The following is a 21,385-nucleotide window of genomic DNA, read 5'->3' on the forward strand; positions in this document are numbered from 1 at the left end:
TGGATTAATTGGATTTCCTCCAGAAGCTAGTTCTAGTTTCAAAAGACAACTTGGATTACACCAGATTCCTTGTCACTGATTTCACGAAAGTTTGTCTGCAACCGAGATGTGGCAGCTGGTCTTTTCACTTCAAATAGTAATGTTTATGTACCCCTACAGTTAAGCTCATACATAATGCCTAATAGAACCACAGGTCTAATAAATTCAGACGTGAATAGTAAAACCCCTGGATGAATCCAGATCTCTTATTAATTCCAAAGCAGAGCTGTCAAAAAAACATAGTTCAAAGACAGAAAGGAGGCACTTCATAAAATCCAAGAAGGTCTTTCAGAGTAAGGACAAAGGAGGAACTCTTGCAAAGGGCAACAGCTCTCACATTTTAAAAGTGTGTAAACCAGTGATTCTCAAACTCTAGGTACCCATCAACAGACTGCAGGCTGTTTTCTTCAGCCACCTACTGGCAGAGGGGCAGCAGTGGAACTTGAAAGTTACACGTGTAAAATGGCTGTGTTGCTGCTGTTTTGACTGTGCCTAAACCTGGGACAACTAGAACTGCCTTAAATGAGATGGCTGTTTACATTTGACCAAGCTAGGAGTGATTCAAATGTAGCACAACTGCTACAACTTTAACACTGGATGTTTGGCCTTCTTATTTATCTCATTCTAATCGTACTCATAAAGAAGCTCTTATAAATTATGATAAAGTTTAATGTATATGAATGTCAACAAAAATTATACCAATATACTGCTAGTGAATGATGTACTGAACATGTTGTTTAGAAAGCTCTATGAAACAGTTAAGTATAGCATTAGTATGCTCTTTTTATTGGCATACAGTCACTACCCATATCAGTGCACTTGTGTAAAAGAAATGTAATTTTCATAGTTACAGGAAGTGACAATTCCAGTTGTTGGTAGAGTATATAAAGCTTGCACACACATTTTTTGTATTATTATTGAACAGATAATATAAAATCTGGACTGAAAACCAAATGCAGTGCATCATGGAAACTGTATTCCTCAGCAGTTTATCGTCATCTTAACGGTAGTTGGGTTTTTTTTTTAAAAAGAAAATCTACTCATTCCCAAATATCTAAACTGTCAAGCTATTTAGCTCTTCAGAAAATCCTCACTTGTACCAAAAACCTAAAGGCTGTTCAAAGTGCAAGTTTAAAAAGTAGTGTATTGCAAACTATGCCTTTCTCTGCTGTGAGAGGTATGACAGACTACTCTACCTATAGAATGTAATTCTTTTGGGTTTGTTATTTTAACTGAATTAATTATTATCAATCTATGAAACAGTTTTGACAAACATGCATTTATTCACACAGGTTAACTTGTTCAATAAACATATAGTTAAAAAATGTGAACTCTGTGGAAGCACTACCAATCTCTGCCTGTAATTTACAGAAAAAACACCTTGACAAAAATCTTATGTAACGGAATCCTACTTTTAGTGGAGTAGATAATTTCTTTCAAGACATGCATTGCAAATTTAGCCTACTACAGTTTGTCTTACAAGAGAGAAACCTCAGAAAGATCTTATTAATGACGTTATGCAGCTTGCTTTAGAAGTTAGCATCATACCAGAATTTATAGGCACAGATTTCTGCACCAGAATTTTAGCCTCTCTGTAAATTAACAGCCTTTATAAGTCACCAGTCAACTGGTGGATTTTTTTTTTTGTTCTATAATGAGTTAATTTTCTTCACTAAAAAAGACACTGATTGACTTCTTCCATTATAAACTACTGTCATATTAAAAGAATGAATTACTGGTTAGACAGAAACCTAACTAAATACATTTAACTAAAATTATAATTCTCTTAATTCTAAAAATATATAATCAGTTTAAAAAGTTTACTACGTAGTTGGCATGTGCGTCACAAAGAAAGTTTACCTAGTCTCTTAGTTTTTGTCTCTGTGCACGTGTGCACACACCCAATAAGATATCTTATTCAGAAATTGAGTCTTATTTAAAAAATAATCCCAGATGTCCAGAACATTCTTTTGAACACAAAAAAAAGTGTTTGATTGAGGAATAGAGTTCCAGAGCTGAGCACTAATGTCACACACAATCAGTTACTTGCACATATTCCCACTGGTGCTTGGTCTGTTTTGGCATATTTCAAATTACAGAGTAATCCATACTTTACACACACAGCATATGCTACTTGATAATCCAAAAAAGAAGATTAAAAATCTGTTAGACACTTACCTAAAGAAAAAAAAAAAAAGTCTATTTGTTTTCTCTAACTCCCACCCAGTTGATTTATCTCAAGCAAAGCCATGGATAACTTACATACTTTGACATGTGATAGAAGTTAATTTTTTTTTTCAAAGTAGTTTTAAAATTTGATATACAAAAAAAAGCTGCCTTTTTTTAAAAAGTATTTTCTATCGCTTAACACAAATTAAGGTGCAAGAACTTTAAACAAAAATGAACTAAAGAGCTTTATTGACATCACAGTACATTCAATAGTAATTTTAAGAACATTACAGCTGAAAGAGAATGGCATGTTTATATTCTTATTAAGCACTACTGTTTTTGAAAAAATGTCATACAAAGAAATCCAAGTAAGTATTTAACTCTGAGCAGCATTTGGAAAAAATACACCTATTTACAGATTAAAAAAAGGATTCTGATTTCACCTACATAGCCACAATGTGCCTCTATAATGAGACAAGCCTTTATAACTCATGGAATTTTTAAAACGTCATCACACTGGTGCCACCTCATTCCTCAGCGTTTACGACGGGGAGGGGTGGTTGACCTGAAAAATAAAGGAAAAGAGGGAAAAAGTTAATTGAAATATGGTCCACAAAACTATGGGCAGTTTAGGCTTAATAATTAGTCATTTTAAAAGATTTTCCAAAGTTACTTCTGCCCAAGACAATAATTTTAATGAATACCAGACTTCATTTAAAACAAAAAAAGCTCTCATATGTTGTACACATGAAGACGATAGTAAAAAAAAAAAACAAAAAACTATAAATCAGACAAAATACTTAAAAAGTATACTACCTTGATCGTGACTTAGACTTGTGTTTGCGGCTTGCCTTCTTACCAGACCTTTGAGATTTCTCCATGGATCGTGATCGACTGTGCTTCGATTTCTTAGCCTTCTTTTCTTTGCTACTCCCTGGTGATTCAGAACTGCTCCTTGCACTAGATTCAGAGCCTGAATGTTTTTTACTATCTTTGGTAGAACTTTTTTTGCCTTCCTGTCTAGAATCTTGTCTTAATATTTTAACAGATATTGAATCACTTCGAGAAAGAGTTCTTTCACTTTCTCTTTTTCTTTTTAACCTACTGTCATCATGATTTCCTGTCTTACTATCTTTTTCTTCTTTTTTTTGCTTCTCTTTTCTTTTTTCTTGGTCTCGATCTCTTTCTCTATTCTTTTTCCTATCCTTATCTATGCTCCTACTTCGTTCCTTTTTCCTCTCCTGATCTTTACCATCACCTTTATGTTTATGCCTATTTCCACTAAGATTTCTATGCTGGTCGTCACTTTTACGCCTATCCCTACTCCTGCTGCGACTAGCACGACTAGCTCTCCTGTCTCTTGAATGACTACTGCTTCTATGTCTCTCCCAACTCCTTTCTTGGGAAGGACTACGATTTCGTCGTCTTTCCCCTCTTTCCATACTTCTATTTCTGCTAGACCGCCTCCTTTCTCTTATCTTTTCCCTACTTCTACTCCTTTCTCTACGATTTCTATGAGAATAACTCCTGCTTCTACTGCGTCTAACTTTATGTGAAGGGGATCTACTGCGACTATGCCTCTTCTTCCTTTTAGGAGAGGAAGAACGTGAAGAACTGCGGCTACTACCTGAGCTAGTACTATACGAAGAACTAGACACAGTGCTGCTGCTACTACTGCTTCTGCTATTGCTGCTACTGCTACCACTACTAGAACTTTTTGATCTACTCCTTCCTATTTTTTCCCTTTCTTTAACATCTTTTTTGAGTTCAGTATCTGGTGCAGTTTCACTTGGGGATCTTTTCTTTTCATTAACCATATCATCCTCCGTTTCTTTTATTTCACACGGTGAAAAGCTGCTATTTTGCTCTTTGTTGGTATATTCACTCATATCTTTTGGAATTTTTTCATTTTGTAGTTTTTCTTCTGGAAAAAGTATATAAAAGAAATATGGAAATAATGCCAAGTAACATACAGATATTGGTGAGAAAACAAATACACTGTCTCTCTTGGGAAAGGGCCACTTTCACATTTGTAATTTTTAGAAATCAGCTTATTTACTAATCCTCAATGCCACCACTGTAGACTGGTTTGTTTTTTTTAAAAAAAAAAGACCTTTCCTGTGCAGTTACAAAGAGTAGCTACAAGTACAGAAATACAATTATATTACTATGCAGTTAACAGGAGTGCAATTAAATTACAAAGTAGACAGTAGGGCTGAAGGTTGCTATGCACTCAGGTGGGTTTATGCAATGAACCACTAAACAGTTTGTTACTATGTAAACCAGCAGTGTCAAAAATATGGGCTGGAGCCTGTTAAGCCATGACATACAATTAGGACAGCTGCCTGCAGGGCCAGAAATTTAGAGGTGGGTCAGGTGGCAGCAGTGTTAAGTGCTGTGCCTCATCTCATTGACACATTTCTGATTTGCAGGTAGCCCTGCTGGCCAAATCTGGAGTACAAAATTGTGTCCTTTGGCTCGTGGGATTGCTCACAAGTCAGAAATCTGGCAGCAGAACAAACTGCCATCTATTTCTGGCTCTCCAGGCCAGACGACACTACCCCACACTCTGGATCCAGTCACAGGCTGGCCTCGCACTACTCATCTGGCCCACATATCTGGAGAAGTTTAACACTCCAGAAGTAAACAAAAGACAAAAATTGAGGCTGGCTTTGTTATGCAGTTCAGGGAATACTTTTATCCATTTTACATAAATTGAGTAAACTGTACATGTAAACACAAACATGATCTACTTTACTCAAAGTAGAATATACGAGGTAGAGATAGAGCAACAGACTCAGAGGAAAAGCATAACTACTTCAACTGCTGCTACATGCAACCTGACAGTTAGCAAACGCTGGAAACAGGACAGGACTGCTTGCATGTCTGCAGGCCATGTTAAATGAGATGATATGTTCTCTTAAAAATAACATGGTAATTGCATTATGGTATGTTGGCTTAGCTTTTCAGATATATCTACAAAAGTCAAGAACTTCAGACCCTTTCAACAGGAAGACATCAATTTTTACTTTAAGGGGATCCGTCTCATCTGCTTAGGCTGCTTTTTTTTTTTTTTTAAAGGAATTCAGAGCAAATAACCAATGTCACAAATATACGTTGTGAGAGAGCTCCATCCATGGACTGTTTACTTAGATTCAGTTTTAGAACAAATTTAGTGGGGGGGGGGGAACTGCATAAGAAGTAAAACCATGGTCTGATGTAAATATCTTTACACATGAACACACAACATACATGTGCACACACAAATGTAAGAGGGGGAAGAGGAACAAAACAGAGGCAGTTTGGAGGATTTTGAAAGCCCTCAAAATCTAAACTTGATACACAGATACATTAGAAGACTAGGATTTATTAAAAGAACACTGTGGCGACAGAAGCTCCTTATGGAGGAAGAAGAGAAATAGAACACGGATAAGGAAGAATGTAAATGATGCATCCCAAAGGAGTTCTTAATCAGTTTAACTTCAAGCTTCAAAAACGAAAATTATTTTACTGAATACTGAAGAGTCAATGATCAGCATTTTACATCTGCTCATTCTTAACTTGATCTAGTAGACTAGAAAATTATTAATTAGATGGTTTTTTCTTACTACAACTTTAAAATAACCTTTCAGAACTCTTGATAGTTTTATTGTTTTAATATGTTTTGGGAGAAAAACAGGCTGGTTTCAAAGAAAGCTACTCTTGCATGGACCACTGCTTAGTGTTACATTATTTAGCATCTAAATATGTAAAAAGATATAAATATTATATGTAGTCGTCTTAGATCTAAAGAGAGCATTCTGACTTCGTAGACTGGAAAAATAATGGAAGAAACTGGCAATAAGCATCAATGGATAAAGCTCTCTTACAATGAATCATTACTTTCTGTTCGAAAACAGTACCTAAGGTGCACTATGGAATCCCTGGTGCTCTGTCCAATAGTTTTCCAACAAAGACAGGGGTACAAGGATGTTTGCTCATCCCACTACTTTTTAATCTATTTCTGAATTATTCAAAACACATGCTAACTAGGAATCAAGTCCAAGCACCCATGATATTGAATGATTCTATTAATGTTTTGCTTCATGCATATGACGCATTATTAATGGCACTATCCTAAACAGACTTCCAAAGGTTATTTAAATACTTTTCAGCAATATTGCACATGAATGGCTTGAGAATCAACACTGCTGAGGCCAATGTATCATCTTCATAGAATGAAAGGAAGAAATGAGTTGGGTCTTTACAGGAAAAGAGGAGTTGGTATCTTCATTTTAATATCTTGGAATCTATGTTAATAAAAATCTGAGTAAGAACAAACACATAGAATATGCACGCACTACAGCAACACAAGCCCTGGGTTGGATTTTATCCTTTACACTACCATGGGCAAAAGGACAGTATTGGCAACACTAAAAGTTTTAAATGAAGCAGAACTATGGAGTGTCTGACCCACTGGCTTATTCAAAAATAGAAGAAAAACCCTCCATTTACTTTACTTTTTAGACAACTTGCATTGTTACTTAATTCTGCAACAGGATGGTTCATGAACTCTGAAATAAGACTGATTAATATGAGCACCTTGGCGCAATTCAGAAGTTTAGATTACTGAATGAAAATAAGAAGTTTTACACCTGTTAGACACTGTAAGAAGTGCATTTTAGAACCCTCTCCTTTACCAAATAAACCCTTGTTATTTAACCATCCAAACATCTATATTTTTCTCCAGACAAACGGCCAGGGAAATGTACTAAGTGTCACCGACCGAGTATTTTCCCCCTACATTTAAAGCCAAACAAATTTAAGAAGGAATGATGCCAGCATGCAGCCAGCTATGCAGGGAGTAAGCTTTCCTTGACCTTTCCCCTTCTGAGATTAAAGCACTCTTTTAGCCTAGAAATCTACTTATCTGCAGGAGAGAACTATAAGCAATGAGACGCCATTACTAGACTGCATTTTACTCTAATGAGATCTTCAAGTTGTAACAGGCAGGTGGTGTCAGACCCCATATTCAGACAGAATACATTCTTGTGGCAAAAATGAGATAGATGACTTAAATCACCATCTGTGGTCTTGTTTATTCTTTGAAGACTTAAGGTGAAAATGTCTCTCTCCATTAATGGAAAATTTTAAATACTGAGCTAATGAAGACAAAACAATGTGGCTTCTCTCTAACAACTTACAGCCTATCCTATACTCCTTAGGTTCATCTGTTTTATTTGCATGAAGAATAAGGGCCACAATCAAACAGAATTCCCCTATTCTACCTTACCGCCCACTGCTTCATTTAATCTCTTCATGCATCACGATAGAACTTTTTTTTTTTCCAATCATGGCTAACTGTATGCCACAGTAGGTCCTCTTGGGAATGTAAGCGTGTCCATCAGGAGCTTTTTGTAGCAGACTGCCTCCTGCAATGCCACACTTCCTGGACACTACAGGCACTTTTACATGTGTTCCACAGGTGGGGGGAGCAATGCTTTAATTAGAGCAGCTCCAAGAACCACTCTAAAGCACTGCTGTGTTTCCTGTATCAGCATCCCCTTGCTTAAAAATGGTGGTGGGGGTGCTTAAACTAAAGCTCAGCTTCAGTTCAAGCACCTCTGCTGCCATTTTTAAGCACAGGGATGTGGATACAGGAGACACAAGACACTGCTGAAGCACGGTAATTGCCATGTTCCAGCAGACTCAACTGAGTCTGCTCCAACACGGTGGAATTCCAGAGTATCGGAGCAGCCTCCACACATGTATAGGCACTCCGTTTCCAGAAAGACTTGCTCTACGTTGCATAAGGTTAGCCCACAGACCCTTGCAAAGGGCAGTTACAAGGCTGTTAGTCCTTTACTAGTAGCTTTTTTATATAAGTTCCTGTAAATAGTGTCGTTTGCACTTCACAAGCTTTATCAATGTACCTCCAAGCAGCACACTTGCTGCTTCAGGCATAAGCTACAGGGCTCAGCCAATGCCTACAGCTTTGATATGGTTAACATGACTGCCCCTTCAGTTTGCTGAGCAGACACAAGTGGAAACCATCTTGGCAGCTGTGTGACATGGACTTGTCAGCATCTCCAGGACTGCTCCTTTTCCACTGAAAAAACAGCTTTGCCCACTTGAAACATGTATTCCAATTTGGGGGGGCTGATTTTGAGGGAATGGTGCATATGTATGTGAGAAAATAAGGTACTAAGTTCTAATTAAATTTTGCTTAAACTGACAGAATGTGTAATCTTATTGTAAGTTTTTAGCATATATTTTAAATTATATACATTTTACTAATACTTTTACTGTCAATTTATTGTATTGTTTTAGCATAACTTGTAAATAAGCTACTACTACTATCCCCCTCTCCCCCCGAGAGAGACCTTTAATACACCTACAGAAAAGAACACAACAGAAACCAAATGTTGAGATAGCATCTCTCTTTATGTATGGATCGCTGGTCCACTTCAGTTTCCAGGTGTTTTAAGAAATGGGGAGGGAAGGGAGAAAACAGTGAACTTGAACACAAGAAGAAAAAAAATGTGTTAGTGACAGCATTGTTTGCTGATTGCAGTGGTCTTCCTCTAACAGATTCCAATTTAAATGGCAGAACCAGCAAATTGTCCACAATTTTCTGTTCACATAATTGATTGAAAGAAAGGAACCTATTCCACTCTGAGATTGGAGGGCCTCCCAGCCATCATTTTAGGTCTCATCAGTGCTTTTCCAGCAGGAAAACACTGGGGGTGGTCCATCATATTTCTTTTGCCTTTAACCACTGTGCCTGAGGAAAGACTAGTGTACACATACACACACACACACATACATACTGATATGTACTGATACACACACACACACACACACTAATGTGTGTGTGCTGCTAACTCCCTACACACAGCCCTGATATATCTACATATCAGTCAAACACAATGTTTTATTCATATATTTACATTTTTGAAAAGATGTTTAGAAGCCTACCAGTGTCTCAATCATTATCATGACATTAATTCTAAATACATATATATTTTGGCATTTCATTTGGGGGGGTTTTTGTTATAGAAAAATCAGAGCTCCCTCTGCCCCTTTTGTTCACAAAGATGTGAGCCCAGTGGAAGATACCCCCACAACTTTGTAGTGCTAAGCAGCCCTGATATGCCAGTACCCTTCACTCCCAGCCCACGGGATCCCTCCATCCCCACCAGTGCCCCTCACACCCTACACTTAGCCCTCTGGTCCTGCCAGTGCCCCTCACTCCTGATGTTCAGCCCCCCCATCCCCACTGGTGCTCCTCACTTCCAACTCACAGTCCCCTGTCCCCATTGGTGCCTCTCACTCCCAACCCATTACCTGCAGCCCTCCAGTGTGTGGGGAAGAGGAGGGTACATGTGGGGAAGGGAGGTGCCCGATCACAGGCGATGCCATTGCTATAGTGTCAGGGAAGCATGGGGGGGCATATGTCCCCCCAGATTTCTGCACCTACAGTGGGGCACTAGGGCTGCAGCCTGACTGTATCAGTACCAGGCAGGAACTGTCTCTGCAGCCCACCTGCCTTCATGGCCTAGCAGGCAAGACTCATTTCTGCTGCCACCACAACCCGCATGCCAGCCATGTCACCATGGAGTAATGCCAAACCTACAGCACCATGAACAGTAACAGACTGAGGGGAGACAAATGGGAGGAGCATGCTGCCCTCACCTCCTCCCCACTGCTGGCCGCTTGCATGCTGGGCTGTGGCTCTACCCCAGAAGCGAGGTGGGTTGGGGGCAGCACAGGCAGCCTGAGGAAAGTACCAGTGGCAGTTGGGCTATGGCAGTCTTGCCACCCTGCTCCACCCTCCCACACTGGGTCCTGCCTGCTTAGCCACAGAGGCAGCTCCTGCTGGCTGCCAGTCCAGCCAGACTGCAGCCCTGTGCCCAGCTGTGGGCATGCATGCCCCCCCACAAAGCCCCCAGTACATTGCCTATGGTGCCCCAGGAGTGCACACAATGGTGCTGATTCTCCCACCAGCCTCTCCTGCTGGCTGTCCATAGCTCCGTCTCACTTTCCAGCTAGGCCCTGTGGCCACATTCCCCACCCTGGTCCTGTGCCTTGTGTACTGCCCCCAAGCCCAGTCCCAACCCTACCCTACTCCCTCCCCCTCACTGTGGGGGCTTGGCACAAATGGATGCCACATTAATCTGCCCCCTCCCTCACCCCCGCTATAGACTTACCTGTAGGCAGCTGGGGGAGCTGCTGTGCACCACTCTGCTGGGCTGTTTTGCTGGTGGTGTGCATCTGTGCACGTACACACATGCATGCGGTGCCCCCTGTATCTAATCAACCTCCCACTTCCCCCAACCCCAAGTAGCCCTTTTGCAGGCCGGAACTCTGCTAACGGAAAACTTGGATCCCTGGTGATAATAAGTTTCCACTGCTAAATCAAGAAACCAAGTTATGAAGACATACTACATAGAGAAATGCCTCTGTCAAAACCAAGGATGACTGGTTCAAGGAAGGGAACTTAATCAGTTTCATAATCTGAAACTTGAAAAGGACCACCTTCCCAGAGTATCTAACCTGCAAATATCTTTTGCAATGGGGCAAGAGAGTTGAAATTCAGCCCCATACAAAACAGCTACAGGCTCCATGGACCCTCTATACAGAGGTGAATTTACCATATCAGTTATGTACTAAAGGAAAAGGAACATATTTTGTTTAAAAACAGTATTCTGATCTGTTCTTTTAAAAATGAAAATGTAGAGTCTATGAAGAACACATGACAGATATTACATAGCAGAGAGAAAAAAGGGAAGTAACACTAGTTTTTATATAGTTAAAAAACATGCTGATTAATTTTTTCTTTTTTAAAGCATTATGCATTGTAGCCAGGAATGTATGTTTTGAATCACAACTGCTTATACGCTTTGTTAAACTATAGAGCAAGGCTATCCAACTTCTCAGAGGCCAGGGGCTGCATTTGAGAGGGCAACAGACCTCCTGAACTGCAAAACTTGCACCCTCCCCCACCATGCTGTAGAGCATACACAATTTTTTAAATAGAAAGATATTTACCTTCTAGCTGTTTTTCTAGCAATAGTTGCTGCTCTCTTTCTTTTCGCCAAAACGCTTCCTGTTTTTGCCTGATTCTGTGTCGTAGTTCCTCATCATCAGTGTCAGATGATTCAGAGCCTCTGTCGCTCCTCTCATCCTCACTGTCTCCTGATCCATAACCACCCAGTCCACCTGCGTGCATAAAGCCCAGTCTATCACGAGGAAAGGTTAAGCCTTGTTCTTAATATTTCTGTGGGGCAAAGAGGAAAGTACATTGCCCTTCCTTCATTTCCTCTTCTCTGAAAAGACATTTATTCTAGGGAAAATACAAATGCTGTTTGACTGGAGTCCTCAAGGTCCCCATATCCGTACTGATGCTTAGTTTTTACTTTGACTCCTTCTGGAACAGCTTATCTAAAAGTGATCATGGCACTTTTCCCAATGTATGGAAGAACAAACAAGCTCCTTATGGAAACAGTATCAAGGTCATCCCTTATTCATTTCCAAGCACGTTGACAGAAGAGGAAAATGGCCAGAACCCTGCTCCTGAAGACATCCCTGAAATTATTTCAACTACTTCAATCTTAGACTTCCTAAATCTCACCATCAAATTTTCTACAGTGAAAAATACTGGATTTTAAAAGGAAAGAGAAGGAACAGAAATGAATTTCTTTCTCTGCAAAGAGAAAGCTACCATTAACTAACAGACTATCAGAAAGTAATAAGCATCCGATATAAAGGAGTTTTATATTTTTCCCCACTTGAGGTTCTCCAGATCTTTAGTTTTTATATTAATTTTACTATCTAAACATTTGGGACAAAGCCAATTTAAACTAGTGAGAGAGTTCATTATATCACAATGTCATGTAACTACTATAAGTGACCACTGACATTTTCTTTTACTAAATCATGGTAAGATGACAGGGTTGAGAAAGATCTTTTGCTATTACACCTCAGGTAAGGATTTCAAATCCTTATCCTGCATGCCTTCAAATGGATAATTTTGAATATAGAAGCCTTTGCAAGTATCTAGTTTTTCGATAGGAGTGTAATTAATTCTAAACATTAGAATTCTTTTAGTAGCACGCTAAACCATTACATTTATAACAAGATCAACTGTAACACACTGTCCAGTTGGATCAGAACAGGAGAAATACATAAAAATAGTAATTTCCTTTTAAGAGACTGTAGTTTGCTCCTCAAACAATTAATGAAAACATCCCATTAACATAAGTCAAGAAGGAAAGCATCCAACCAAAACAGCAAGTTTCTCTTCCAAGTTTTTACCTAGTTTACAAAATTAGGACAAGACTCTGACACTCTACACGTTTAAAATAATTTCTTTCTCCACAAAAAATCCCACTGACATCAATGGTATTACTTGAAAAGAGTAAAGAATCAGAATCTGACTAATAAGTAATTATTGGTAATTACAGTCTAGTTTTCAAAAAAAGTTCTCTAGAAATTCAAGGCAAGAGCGATCTCCCCTTTAAGCCCCTCTCAAAAATAAGGAACATACTTACCGAGTCCAGTAAGGGAAGCCAGTGCACTGGACTGTGCCAGCTGTTTTGCAGGAGCTTTGTATCACATCAACAACAGGAACAACATGTTAACACAAATAGCCACGATTTCATAGTCATGAGATTCTATGGTATTGTTAAATCTACTACTATTGCTGTTTTGTGGGGGAGAGAAGAAACATTAAAAACGCATCATCCATTTAAAACGAATCCTTGATTGTCTGACCACGTACGTTTAGAATTCTTAATGTGGGTTAACAGTGAACTGGAAAAACACAAATCTATATTCATAAGTCAGTTTCAAAGTTACAGAATCTGCATATAAAACTCAGATGTCAGTATTTACATGTTTAATTTTATTATGTCACCTGCAGTTGCATATATAGTAGCATATTAACAGTGAAAGCAAATGAATTACTAACTGAGAATTCATAGTTCGTCTCTTTTCACCTCTGATCAATTAAGAGTCTGAGATAAAATGAAAGAAGTAAGAAATTGCTAGAACTTAGGAGTCGTTAACACAAGGGTACCATCATAACTAAAGAAATGAGTTATGTGAAAGAAATGGAATAACTGAAGAAACTCACAATACACTTCACAGGACAACAGTATGTGATTACTGGATTTGATTTCTAATTAAAGTCTGATGGATAATATCTGGATTGTTCTTGGGGGACAACTGCTATGGAGTTAAATGTTCTAAAAACATGCATATATAAAATATCCACAAAAGGAAGTAAAAATAAAGTGTACCTTTAGTTGCTTTACGGTGTACGTCTTTGGCAACGTAATAAATTTCTTCATTTGTAACATCTAAAAGGATTTCTGTCAGTAGCATTTTTGTCAAAAACATCTAAAGAAAATAATTATAAAAAAGATCAGAGGAAAAGGCTCCAGACTACGTTCTAAAATCAGTTACACTGAGGAAACTCAACTGCTTAATTTAAGATTTCAAAAGTCAGAGCAAGAATACAAGCTGTTCCAATTATTTAAATATGACTCAATTTCCAAACTAAATTGTTGTAAGTTTCGCCAATGTACTGTATTTCAAGAAAACACCAAATAAAGTGAGCTTCCCTGCTTAAGATGTGCACCTTAATTTTAGAGGGCTGATTTTTGGGAAAAAGCATGGTATGTAAGCAAGTATGTTAAGGTCATCATAAAGCTATCTTCTTCCCATATATGGCAAGTGTGTATTAACATTTATATAGACAGGTATATACATTTATCACCTCCACATAGTGGAAGATATTTATATGGTATAGTAGAGATGCATGCATATATAAAATCATCACAGTATGTGTGTTATGCCTATGATTATAATGTCAGTCACAGAAAAGTACAAGAGCTTCTCTATGCCTGGAAATATAAACATATTGTATAGGTGTAGACGCTTTTCAGAGAACTATGTTATCTGTACCATCTGATACTCCTTTTCTTCTTCTGTCATTTCTGGTTCGCTTTGCTCCTCTGGAGGAGCTGGAGATGGACTCCTGCTGACTTTTCCAACACTTACAGCCTCTGAATTTTCAACATCATCATCTTCCTCATCACTGTCCTACAAGAACATTGTATATTTTAAGGTTCATTTAGATTTAAAACATCAGTTTTTCTGTAGGATAATCAAGTTGAAATATCACATCAAAACAAAGAGAAGTCCTCAAACATGCTCTCTCACCTCCAACCCCTTCCCCCCCAAACAAAAGTTTCTACCCCCTCTACAAGTTCTGTGAATCAGATCCTCAACTACCACATATCGCTATCTGCAAGTACAGATTTGACGAATCTTGAATGAACTGTCAAGACCAGTATACACAGCTGACAATTCATTGTTGTTATTGTAGCTGGTAACAAGGAAGCAGAGTGGGAAAGACCATGAGATAGCCTGTTGGCAGCCGTGGCGGGAAGTTCCACTGAACAGAACTCTTATCAAAAAACTACAGTATCTGCTGACCAAAGCATTTGCCAAAGGATCAGAGTTCATGGTTAGGGACCAACTGAAATTGCAGTTTGTGCAGAAACCATGATTTTACCCGGGCCCCATGAAAAAGCATGGGCTCCACAAAAGTGTAGGGTCTATGCTTTTGACAGGCTCCCAAAAACCAAAAAAACCCCCAAACTCACCAAAAGAAAAATGCTTGCTTCCTTTGGGGAACCGGCAGTCCTTGTGGCTGCTATGGACTGGCACATGGAGGGCTGCTGGCACAGCAACATGGGTGCCAACTCTGCCCCTCATTGGCTGTGAGGACTGTCTGTCATATGCCCCCACTCCTTGCCACCAGAGCGGAGGGACAGTGCTACATAACAGACAGATTTCGCAACCAATCAGTGATATGGGCTGGGGCTGTATGACATGTAGCCCTAGCAGCCAATCAGCAGCGAGGGTGGAGCCACCGGAACCCCCTGGCCAATTGGAGGTGTGGGAGGAGGCCCTGCCATGCTCCGCCCATGAAATGGTTGCCAGCCCCACAATCTGCATGCAAAATTTCGATTTCGGCAGACCCCTATTCATGGTTCTTGACAGCTTCCCTGTTTCTGATCCCACCCGTCCAGGTAAACCATTACTTTTGCAAATGTACTGTAGGAAAAGTACACAGCAATGAAAATATAGCACTAGAGAAACATAACTGCTGCAATACAAGATTCCCTCAACTGCTTCAGTGCTGCAGGTGTAGATATACAGAATCTATGACACTCACTACTTAATCCAATTCTTTATTACAGACACCTCTGTCAAAGTCTATGCTAATTGCCAAATTATGCAGACATGGAAAGAATGGGCAGATTTATCATCACTACTTTACACATAACCACCAAATAAAGGTAAAACATCTTTTTAGACTATACTTACAGTTTTGCCCATTATCTGCTACAAATTTATAAAAATCAGGTAAATGATACTGCAGTAGTGACACATGGTTAATTTTTAATGTAAGAAACAAAAAGTGATGTGTATAAACTGAAATGCACAGTTTCTTCATAAAGAAATAAATGAACATTAACAGCTTTTAAGAAATACAAACCTGGAAAAAGTCAAACCTCCTACTTACAAATTTACTTTTTTGAGGTAACCGTGGACCATCTCCCTCTTCAGTTTCCTCAGTGCCTTTCTTTTCTTTTTTAGACATCTGAGAGCGTTGTTGTTCCATTCTCTCTTTCTCCAGCTTTTTCTGCTTTTCTCGTTCCATCTTTTCCAGACCCTCACGAATCCACGCAGGAAGCGTTCGGCGTTTCACAGCATCTGCACAGGCGAGATTTGTAATTTTATCAGAAGGGGAGAGAAAAAGAAAAGAAAAAAAAAAAAAGACCAGACATGATATGTGCTATTATTGGTAAAAAGTATCTTGTAATAATAGCTTTATTTATTTATTCATTTACAGGCAAAAAGCGATTACAGATTTCAAATATTACATTTCTTTTTAAAGCAAAAGACTTCTAAAGCGAATCATGCTTTCAGGTTTTTTTCATTAAAGAGTGGTTAACATGTACCAATCTGTGGAGGCTCCTGCTTCACAGGCATCGTGATAGGTGAACGCTGACGATCTCTGAATGAGGGTCTTTCCCTTCGGTTCTGAGGAGGTGCTGGAGGTGTTGGTGGACCTGGTGGCCCTGGTGGTCCTGGCTGCCAATAAGGTGGATGAAATCCACCTTGGGGAGGACCAAAAGCAGCCCCATGCTGAAAGAGTAATGCAGTTTATTTTTCTTCACATTTAATACTATGTATAGCATGTGTACGTGTGTAAGTGGGACTACAGAAATCCATGCAAGTAGAAGATCCGTGATTCCTAGGTTAAGGGCCTTCTACCATTTTACACTGGTTCCAAAAATCTGAATTTTCATTTTTATATTTATGAGGAGCTTTACAATTGGAGTCACGTCTTTTAACAAACTTCCAGGTTTGAAAAGAGATTTTTAGAACGTAAATGCTGATGCCACTATCAACCTAAAGGGAGCTCAGAACCCCCTGAAGCCTGAACATTAGGCTACCTCATATCAATAACAACAAATTCCCTATGATCAAGCATGTATGAAGTGTAGGCTTAAGGGTAAAGGTAATGCACATAATTTTGAAACGTGGCCCCACCAACAGCCTATTCTATAACTACATCTTGAAAACAAAGTTCAAAGTGCCAGGTTTAATTGCAGGTTAATTCCAAGATCATGCAACTTCCAGGATCAAGGATCAAGGATGCTACCAGTAAAAAATTGTTTTTGATTAAAAGTACATTCAAGGGTATTTAGAACAGCCTTTGGGCTCCAAGCAAATTGCCATGCAACCCAGAGTCGCAAAGCTAATGCACAAGAGTTCATACTACATTTTGGTGTCTGAAAATAGCCACCGAACACATCTGTTTGAAAAGATTGTGTTTAGGAATAAAACTCCAGACAAATGTGATTTGATCATTTATATTAACAGATGCTTCGTTATTTTACTATCATTTAAGCCAAATTGTGTTTACTGAGTAACTTGCTATGAAGAGAATTTTCTGTGCTGCTTTCAAAGTTTTGGGAAATTTTCTTTAAGATTTGGTTCCAGAAAGGAGCAAAAGACAGGAGGGCTTTCTGATCCTAAAGCTTCTGAAAATGGATGGTTCACCTTATGTCTGACAATGCCACACACTAAAATTCTGCCATGACAAGCAGGATAGAAAACAGAAATAAATCCTTGCGCTTGTAAAGTCTTCTCCATAGAATTATACTATCTCTGAATACAGGGAGATGTTCCAAAAGATACAGACTGTTAATAAATATACTTTTTAAAGGTTTGAGCATTCAATACCTGTGAAAAATCAGAAAAAAATATCAGTTTTCTCTATCTAGAGATTTTTATTTTTCCACATGTAACATCCTCATCTATTCCTTATATATGCTATACATAACTTGTTTGCCAGAGTGAAGAAAAAAATTGGATGTGGATTTTTAAAAATCATTGTTTATTCAGAGAATCACAGAAGATAGATATGGAAAGGATCAATTGGATCATCCAGTCTATCTCCCTGCAAATGCAGGACTGTTCCCTACGGTACATTTTCTAGTGTATTTAAATATATTTTCTAAACTTTATTTAATGCTTTTAGATTTTACACAACTTAGTTATATTAATTATATTTTGAAAAACAGTGAATCATTTGAATATTGCACATAACAGCCATTTCTCATTACTAGTACGGGAAAAAATACTGTTTGGCCTCAGAGCTGAACTGAAAACACTAAAGTCTTCTTCTGTATGCATAAGGTATTTTACATTTTGTAAAATGTATCTTAGCAGACAACAGACTTTGTAGTTGTTTGTAGAACTGAAGAATGAAAGTCGCCGCTAGATATTCTTAGAGGAACACTTCCACGGAAGGGACTCTGCACGTCTACAACATTAAAGCAACAAATATGTTTCACCTGATAGTCAAACTGGTTCACTGGCCCCATAGCAAAGTTATCGGGAGGTCCCCCAAAGTTGTGATTGTTCTGGTTAAATATATGCCTGTTGTCAGGAGCAAATTCCCCACTGTCCTGACTGTTGCTGTCTTCAGATGGAGGAACGATTTCCATTGGACCTTGGGCTGGAGGTATCCATTGCTGATCTGGAGGTGGATGAGGGGGTTGGTGAGGCATTCCCCATTCTGTTTAAGATTCAGAATACAATTTAATACGTGGTTAACAATGGGACAGAAAAATCACAGATTTTCTTATTCTAGTAATATCAAGATTGCCAGAAAGCCAGAACTTTTAGAAAGCAATATGTCAATACAAAGTCATATATATTTAAAGAAAGATTCATTGTTACCTAAAGTCAGTTATGATGGAGGTTAGATTAGAGCGTCCCTGAATTTCTACTTGATGTCCAACAGCTGTGGACCATCTATAGCTTGTCTATTTTTTCTAAATGATAATCTTGATTTTAAGATTTCTAGGGGCAGTGAAATTATAACAATCCTCTGGTAAGTTAAGTTATTTCAACAGTTAATAACCCTCACCATTAAAAATGTGCACCTTATTCATAGTTTTCTTCATGCTCAACTTCCAGCCATTGGATGTTGTTATATTAAATCTCCTGGACCAAAGAGCCATCATTTTATTATTTTATTCTGTTTCCCATGCAGGTACTGAGAGATCATGATCAGCTGAACCCCTAACTTTCTCTAACAAACAGATCAAATGCCTTGATTCTTTATTTCTACATTTATTCAAGAACTTCTCTCTGCATGATCCAACAGCTACTTGATAATGATTTAACATTTCTATGTCCACTTCCCTCATCTTACAATTCAGAAAGTTATTAAAATAAACACATATTTGGAATGTTCTGTAATTGTGTTATTATGTATACAATTGTGCTGTACCTCTTAGAGGTGGCTGCAGAAAACTTACAGACCAGAGCGAGAAGTAACTACAATTAGGATTAAATTTGACATTTTAGACTCCTTTATTATGCATATCTAAAAACTGTAAGTGATATTCTGAAAAAGTCTAAAATAGAAATTTGGCTCCATTAACTACGACTCGTTTGGATAGTGTTATTTGAACATTTGGGAAGCCACTGTTCTTTTAAATTATCCCGTACACATGCAAAAAGTACCGTTTTCCCCTGGTTTTCGTCAAATCAAATGCAATTTTCACTAGACCAATGAAAAGCATGCATATGGATTTAGAACCTGCTTCCCTGCCAAATTTCAAACTGCCATTACGTTCTGATGATATGCTAGATCTGTTTAGAACTATGAAAAACACTTTGAGCAGAAAAACATTAACTCAGTTTTCAGTCTTTCCATGCTTGAAATTAGCTGGGTTTTTTTTTTTGGGGGGGGGAGGGGGACACGACCGGAAGCCCCTATACTGCTTCAATCAAACTAAGAAAAAAAGAGAGAGAAAATTATAAATAACTGAAAATGATCCATTTTACTGAAAACATTTGGTCAGTTTTAAGAAAAGATTATTTAGGTGGGATGCACATAGTGGGACAGGAAAGGCATCAGAAAAGCCTCAAAATGGGATTGATATGAAAAAAGTACATTTTACAGATATTTTTCCCCTTCATGCTCTCCAAGGTTTTAAAATCCTTCAAGCCAGTATTTCATAAGCTCCATGTTGGGCACATCATGTTCTACAGTCTGTCAAAACCATGAGAAAAAGTTATATGGGGTGCAACAGGGAGACAACAGATGTCTAATTCCTCTGGAGCAGGGGTGCTCAACCCCTGGCCCATGGGCCAGATCCAGCCCGTGGCCTCGTGTCATCTGGCCCATAGGGCTCCTTGTAGGTCCAGAAATTTGGCAATGGGGAAGCAGTGGCACTGGACTCATAGGGAGCCCCAGACCCTGCACACTGGACCCAAGTAGGAGTGGCACCAGGCCCCAGGGCCCAATCCTCATGGCTAAGACGAGACGGTGCTAGATCCCTGGGGACAAATTCAGCACTGGGGGGCAGAAAGGGGAAGCACCAGGTCCCCTGGGGACCAACTGCAGTGTGCAGGGGTAGAAGGCAGCAATGCCAAGCCCTTAGGAACCAATCACAACATGCAAGGGCAGAAGGAGGCAGTGCTAGGCCCCTGCGGACTAAGTGTAGCATGAAGGGGCAGGAAAAGGCAGTTCCAGGCCCCTGGAGAACAACTGTAGCATGTGAGGGCAACACTGGACTCTTGGGGACCAATCCCAGTTTGCAGGAGGGGACAGTGGCAGACCCTAGGATGGGGTGGGCAAAATGCAGCCTGCCAGGCCATTGTATCTGGCCCGCTGGGCCCCTAAAAAATTTAGAAAATTAACATTAATCTGCCCTGGGCTGCCTGTCATGCGGCCCTCAATTGCTTGCTGAAACTCAATAACTGGACTTCTGCCCAAAATAATTGCCTGCCCCTGCCCTAGGGCCACTGCCAACACTCAGGCCAGGGAGGGGCTAGTGCCAGGCCCCAAGCTCCTACTGACCAGAGACTAAGAAGTGAAACAAGTAGCCAGATACAAATAGTTAACTGCAGGTTACCAAATAAAGTATAAACACATTTTCACCGGAAGGAGGAAAACAAACCTGGCTGCCACATTCTGTTGAAGTTGGGATCCCCCTGAAAATTGCTATGGTTGTTTGCACCAGATTCTACTCCTGAAATCTCCTGTCCATTTGGCATCATTCCTTGTTGTTCCACCACGCCCTGCTGCCCTGAGGCTTCTCGCTGAGCAATCCATGCTTGAGCTAGTGCAGCCCAATCAATCTGACCTAAAACAAATATAGAACAATTTATTTCAAATTTAAATTTCCAAAATATAATTATGAGTTATACATATAGTCACTCAACAAAAATACAGTAACAATATTCACCTGCAACAATTACCTTGCTGATAATTGATACTATGTACAGTATGTGATTACACTACAGTTTTATTGCTCATTACACATTTCAGTGTGTGTTCATACTTGCTGAAGTGGAGTTTCTCTCTCTATATATATTCTATAAAACCATATGGAATATTTCAGAGTGCACTTTATCACCTGAACAGAAGGTAGTTTTAAGCTTTCTTGGTGGGAAAGGGTACAAAATTCAAATTTTAAAAGGTGCAGACCTTGTAAAGACTTAAGAATAGGAAGGATGTACATAGTTATGATAAGACATAGATACACCACAGGTTTTGTAATACGCACACTCCTCTACCATCACTCCTACA

At 39.1% G+C, this 21,385-nt stretch overlaps 1 protein-coding gene across 1 annotated transcript in view; it reads right to left on the reverse strand.

Moving 5' to 3' along the window:
* Positions 1-2,428: 2,428 nt before the first annotated feature.
* The window catches only part of PNISR (PNN interacting serine and arginine rich protein), a 31,461-nt gene continuing 12,504 nt past the window's right edge, over positions 2,429-21,385 (reverse strand). The window contains exons 3-12 of the mRNA XM_019537790.1: positions 20,754-20,939; positions 18,132-18,355; positions 16,227-16,413; positions 15,788-15,978; positions 14,158-14,295; positions 13,491-13,590; positions 12,741-12,794; positions 11,239-11,409; positions 3,025-4,132; positions 2,429-2,773 (exon numbers count right to left, since the gene is read on the reverse strand). Coding sequence (XP_019393335.1) covers positions 2,743-2,773; positions 3,025-4,132; positions 11,239-11,409; positions 12,741-12,794; positions 13,491-13,590; positions 14,158-14,295; positions 15,788-15,978; positions 16,227-16,413; positions 18,132-18,355; positions 20,754-20,939 — 2,390 coding nt within the window. The 3' untranslated portion in view covers positions 2,429-2,742. The remainder of the gene's footprint in view (positions 2,774-3,024; positions 4,133-11,238; positions 11,410-12,740; positions 12,795-13,490; positions 13,591-14,157; positions 14,296-15,787; positions 15,979-16,226; positions 16,414-18,131; positions 18,356-20,753; positions 20,940-21,385) is intronic.

Source organism: Crocodylus porosus, unplaced genomic scaffold (assembly GCF_001723895.1).
Source record: "Crocodylus porosus isolate Cpor-Errol unplaced genomic scaffold, CroPor_comp1, whole genome shotgun sequence".
In the NCBI taxonomy this organism is placed as follows: Eukaryota; Metazoa; Chordata; order Crocodylia; family Crocodylidae; genus Crocodylus; species Crocodylus porosus.